General features: G+C 27.7%; 1 protein-coding gene across 1 annotated transcript; it reads left to right on the top strand.

The window, feature by feature from the left end:
- The first annotated feature begins 4,713 nt into the window (after nucleotides 1-4,713).
- LOC105138874 (uncharacterized) lies at nucleotides 4,714-6,009 on the top strand. The gene is made up of 3 exons (XM_011045092.1): nucleotides 4,714-5,045; nucleotides 5,187-5,531; nucleotides 5,689-6,009. The coding sequence occupies exons 1-3, from the start codon at nucleotides 4,926-4,928 to the stop codon at nucleotides 5,770-5,772; spliced, it is 549 nt and encodes a 182-aa protein (XP_011043394.1). The 5' UTR covers nucleotides 4,714-4,925; the 3' UTR covers nucleotides 5,773-6,009.

Below are 6,009 nucleotides of genomic sequence, written 5' to 3' on the forward strand. Positions count from 1 at the left end.
GTTTGATATTGCAACCATACTCACTTAAACTTAAGTCATATAAGTTTAATATTATTAATAATATTATAAATATCACTCTTGAGTCGAGCTTTACAGCTAGACCCAAAGCTTTTGGGTATATCTTTGCAGAAAGACCTAACATTCTTAGATCTTAGCCTTTTTTATATTTTTGAAAAAATTAACCTATCGTGTATGTCTTTGTTTTTTCTCTCTCTTTTCTTTTTAAACCTTTTACTATGGACTGTACAATACAATCCATACTGAAAAAGCTAATGTCTTTAATTTTTTTTTGTTTATAGTTTTTTAATATTAAAATTTTTCTATTTAATTATCAGACTTTCATGACACGGATCCCAGGTTTAACGGGTTAACCCAGTTGATTTGGATTTTTTTCTTTTTCTTTAGTAGTTTTTTTCTTCTTATAGGTTTTTTTCTCTTTGCCTTGTCCTTTTTATTTAATCTTTTTTAATTTAGTTCATTGATATTAAATCTTTTTTTTTCCATTTAGTTATTACATTTTCATTACATGAATCACAAGTTTAATAGGTTAGTTTGATTTTGCGGGTTAACTTAGTTGATTTAGATTTTTTTTTCTTTTTCCTCATTAGTTTTTTTTTTCTAATTTCATATTTTAATATTGTATATAGTCTATAGTGAAAATATTCATGCCTTTAGTTTTTTTTTTCCTTTCACTATGGACTACACAGTGCAGTCCACATTTAAAAGGCTAATGCTTTTTTTATTTTTAATTAATATTTTAATTTAGTTTGTTGATATTAAATTTTTTTTCTATTTAGTTATCAGACTTTCATCATACAGATCGCATGTTTGATAGGTTAACCCAGTTAATTTAATTTTTTTCTTTTTCTTCATTAGTTTTTTTCCTCTTATAAGTTTTCTTTTCTTTTATTTTTTATTTTTAATTAATATTTTTTATTTAATTTATTAATTGTTTTCTATTTAGTTATCGACTAATGCATTTAGTTTTTTTTCTTTTTGTTTTTTTGTCGTTTTTATGCTTTTGACTGTGAATTGCACAGTGTAGTCCACGCTGAAGAAACTGATGTTCTTTGTTTGTTTTTGTTTTATTTCCTTTTTAATTAATTTTTTTGTTTAATTTAGTTTGTTAATTTTTAATTTTTTTTTATTTAGTTATCAAACTATCATGACTCGGGATCCCAAGTTTAATGGGTTAGCCCAGTTTATTCTGGGTTAACCCATCAAATTTTTTTTTTCTATTTAATTATTAAACTTTTACGACACAAATCCAAGGTTTGACGAGTTAACCCAGTTAATTCAGATTTTTTTTGTTTTTCTTTATTAGGTTTTTTCTTTATGTTGGTGTTTTTCTTTATTTTTTTAATTAATCTATTTAATTATCATAATTTTATGATACGACCTTGCAACCAAATCTACATAAACTCGGGTCATGCAAGTTTAATGTTATTATTAATATCATAAATATTACTTTTAGGTCAGACATCCAAGACTCATGGGCATTGGCGGAGTCAGAGTTTTTTAAATGAGGGGGCAAATTATTACCAAATACTATATTATATAGACATGCATTAAAAATCAATTCAAAAAATATATATTAATTCATATCAAGTAAAATTAATTTAAAAATAAATATCAATTCATCAAAATCAAAACCTATTTCAATTCATATCTATATGTATATAATAAGCATGTTGATTCAATTATATTTAATTATTTATAGACATTTAATTAAAGAACAATGCCTAGTATATGTGTAAGAGAAACAATACTTGAAAAACATGCTTTCTACTTGATATTTTAATTACAAACAAATCATGTAAAAATATTAAATTTCAATAAATTATTCTATCATTGTAAGAGATGCCAAGAATAGTGATTTTGTATGAATATTAATTTTTTTTATAATAAGAAAAGAAACACTTAATTGATTAAATTAATATATTTAAATATTTATTTTGAACATATTCATATCAAAACCTCTATAAACCTTAATATTTTTAATAACTAATTATCAAAAAATAAAAATAAAATTAGATAATAAAATAAATAGAAAAAATAAAAAAAATTACCTAAAATATAAAATAAAAAACGAGAAAAATTAATTGATAAGTAAAGTAAGAAACAGGAAACGACAGGTAAACAATGTTAGACAGGGTAAGATAAAGAGAAAAAAAATTAAGGCAATCAACTATAATATTATATATTAACATATGAGTTTAATATATTAATATTTTAATATAAAAAAATAAAAAAAAATTGAAGGGGATAATTTTCCTCTTTTGATTTATTATGGCTGGATCATTATTTATAGCTATAATTTTATAAAAAAATTTAATATTTTTAAATTTTAATTTATTAAAATATTTTTTATATAAAAAAAGTAAATCATAACGTCACGCAGGTCATGAAAGCAGCCAATACCTATTCAGATACAGTGTGAAGTACAAAAGGACTACTCTTTTTATATATTTTGTTTCATTGGGAGGTACAAATATACTTCATTAAACTGTGGGAGTGCATGGCATCTCAAACTTTGGAAACTTTTTGTTTTTAATTTAAAATTCCAAAGGTTTTGCATAAAAAAATAATTATTTATTTGTTTTATTCCCCTCCCCAATCCTAAACCAGGAGGATAAACCCTATGAAACTTGAATCTAATGTTAATAAAATAAAGTCGTGACGACCGGTATGTAGTCTGGCTTATATGTACGGGACCACTCCCCCATTTAATTATTCTTGTGAAACATGTCTGAACATGCAATGCACTTATGCAATCTTTAGAGGCTTGACCCTTGTCAACCACGTGTTTCGTGTCATAAAATCGGCCAATTATCAACCAGAATTAGCAAAATAGTTGGTCTCCTATGTATGGAAGCAAATTAATTTACTCTTTAAGCCTTGACTACATAATAATTCTCATTAATAGTAAGGGAAAGGCTGTGAAAAAAAAACTAAAAATACATGATGAATTTTTTAAACCTTGATTATATGATTTTTTTTTAATTTTTTTTAGTTTTGATACTCAATTTATGATCCCAAACATGTCTTGACCATTAAAATCAATAATAATTATAATAATAATGACTTGACCATCTTGAAATGATTTTGTAGAGCCCAACCTAATTTGATACATAAAGTAGCTTCACGACACTAACCAGATTCTAATAATGTGTTTTAACGGTTTAATTATTTAGAATTGTAGTTGTAATTGTGGTTTGAAATATTTTTTATTTAGAAATATATTAAAATTTTTAAAAATTATTTTTAAAATTAACACTTTAAAATAATCCAAAACTATAAAAAAATTAAATTTTTTAAAAAATAATTTTTTTAAAAACATGAATTGGCCAATATTTTCAAACAGGCATAAATCTATCCACTCCTTTATTTTTCCCTTTTTGGGCTTTCTTCTATGTTATTGTCTGCTGATATTTCGTGATGCAATAAACTAATGATTAAGCTTGCATTAATTAGTAAATAATTGTTAGGCAAGCTTGCATTAATTAGTAAATAATTGTTCGGCAATTTTATTTTTATTTTTTTCAGAAAACAATTGGGCCAAGCTCCTGCACATGTTTTTCTTCCTCTTAAGATAGAGTACAAAGGGAATGGATCAAATACGATCCATGATAATATGGGAGAGTGGGAGAGAAAAATTTACTTAACATCCCCAATAAAAGCTAAAGATTTAAATAAAATAAAAAAAGAGAGGGGGGAGGTATGTAACCTATAAGAAAATGTGAAAGGAGAGAACAAAGTTTGGAGGTTTTTACAAAATAATTTTGCATTCAAAAGAAAAGAAAAGAAAAGCAAAAACTCTTTCAAACTCTCAAAGAGATTAAACACTGAAATTAAGGTATATTTAAGGCGTGAATTATGAGTATAGTTCATGTTCTAATAAAATATGATTATGTTTAAAGTAATAATATAAGCTTCACGGAATACGTGTTTTGCATGGAATGGGTTTTGACCAATAGTGTTTCAATGTTTTAAATTGAATTTTGATAACTCTCTTAGCTATTAAAAAACAATTTAGCATATGATAGTAGGAATTAGTATGTGTTTATTCATAAATCATGTAAGGGTCAATATTACAAACTTCACGTGTGTTTAGTTATTATTAACATAAATGAGAATTTAACCTCAAAATGCATGCATTAGAAGAGAAGAAAACACATGTCATCAAAACCTAGATTAAAGCAAAAAATTATAGTGCCAAACTTAATTTTGAACAGGAGTTAGGTAGTTAAAATATTTGAAAGGATGGTCATAATTATTTTTTAAAAATTAATTTATTAAAATAATATATTTTTTATTTTTTAAAATTACTTTAATATCAGTATATTAAAATATCTAAAAATATAAAAAAATTAATTAATTTTTTTAAAAATTAAATTTTAATCCATCCCTGTTTGAAACAAAATAGCACCAAACTGAAACATATTCAATGACCATGGACGACGGTTCTAGACGAATCCATTAAAATTCAGAGTCAAAGGTTTCACACCAAGCCATGACAGAATAAATGTTACAGCACCAAATGTTAATCAAAGAGGCTAAATTTATTAAAATGTGTTATAATATGGTTGTCTATATATAGCCGGAATTGATACAGGGTTAAAAGACGTCGCGTCATTCATGGAGACCCCTGTATGTATGGAAAATCAAAGCAGCCCCACCATTTCTGTCTCTGAATTCACGAAACCTTTCCGAATAGCATCTCATCATATTGCTATATATTTTGCTTTTTTACCTTTGCTTTCTAGCATGTATCATAAAAGCCTGCTTGATCCAATTAAACCACGACAAGCTATCATCTCTAATTACATGGTAGAGGGATCCATGTCAGTATAGTAGTGCAGTCTTCTTTTTTTTTTTTTTTTTTTTTTGGGGGGGTACTAGCTACGACCGCTGCAAGTACATTAATGGAGAACAACCCTAGTTCATCAAGAACTGACAGAAAAACCATAGAAAGAAATAGAAGAAATCAAATGAAGGCACTCTACTCCCAGCTCAATTCTCTTGTACCCCATCAAAGCTCAAGGGTTTCCATCCCTCCCTCAATAGTGTTCACACGTTATTGCTGTACATTGCCTAACATGAAAGCCCTTTATGTGATGATCTTTCTCTGATCTTTGCTTCTGTTTTGTGTTTTTTTCTCTTCTCTCTTTTTATGGTGGTCGCAGGAACCAGTACCGTCACTGCCTGATCAACTAGATGATGCTGCAAGTTACATAAAAAGGCTGCAGACTAACTTGGAGAGGATGAAGGAAAAGAAAGAAAATTTAATGGGAACGGAAAGGACAAATTATGCAAGCATGAGCAGTTGTAATGGAACAACTGGGCTAAGATCACCACAAATTGAGGTTCGCGAAACGGGTTCCACTTTAGAGGTTGTTTTGATAACTGGCCTGGATAGTCAGTTCATGTTCAATGAGACCATTCGTGTGCTTCATGAAGAAGGAGCTGAGATTATTAATGCCAATTTCTCTGTTGTGGAAGATACTGTATTCCATACAATACATTCTAAGGTGATAGTAGCAGCTAGGTGATAGTTTCTAATTAATTTTACTGGAAATTTATGTTAATTCTGTGATAGTTGAAGAATATTATATTGTGAGTTTGTATTATCTTTAAATTTTGGATTTTTTCTTGAACCTTATTATTCCTTTTAAATAAATTGTTCAGGTTGGAGATTCTGCCCCCAGTACTGGAGCTGCAAGGATATCTCAGAGGCTAAACAAGTTTGTCCAAGACGATAATGCGTTTTAAAGTGTAGCGTGAGATTTGCTGGCTTAAGTTGAAGAACACAAGGAGGCCTCATTACTTGTACAACAGAAGTAATATTATCACTTATGTTTACATGTATGTGTGTGTGTCAGTGTGAGAGAGAGAGAGAGAGTTTTCCTAGCCAAGAGACTTGCTTATGCATGTCCAAATGCATCTTATCAATATATTTAAGATTTATAGTTCTTGTTCCTAGCTATCAATCTGGGCTTTTCATGTTAA

The sequence above is a fragment of the Populus euphratica genome, unplaced genomic scaffold, assembly GCF_000495115.2.
Source record: "Populus euphratica unplaced genomic scaffold, PopEup_1.0 scaffold84.1, whole genome shotgun sequence".
Lineage (NCBI taxonomy): Eukaryota > Viridiplantae > Streptophyta > Magnoliopsida > Malpighiales > Salicaceae > Populus > Populus euphratica.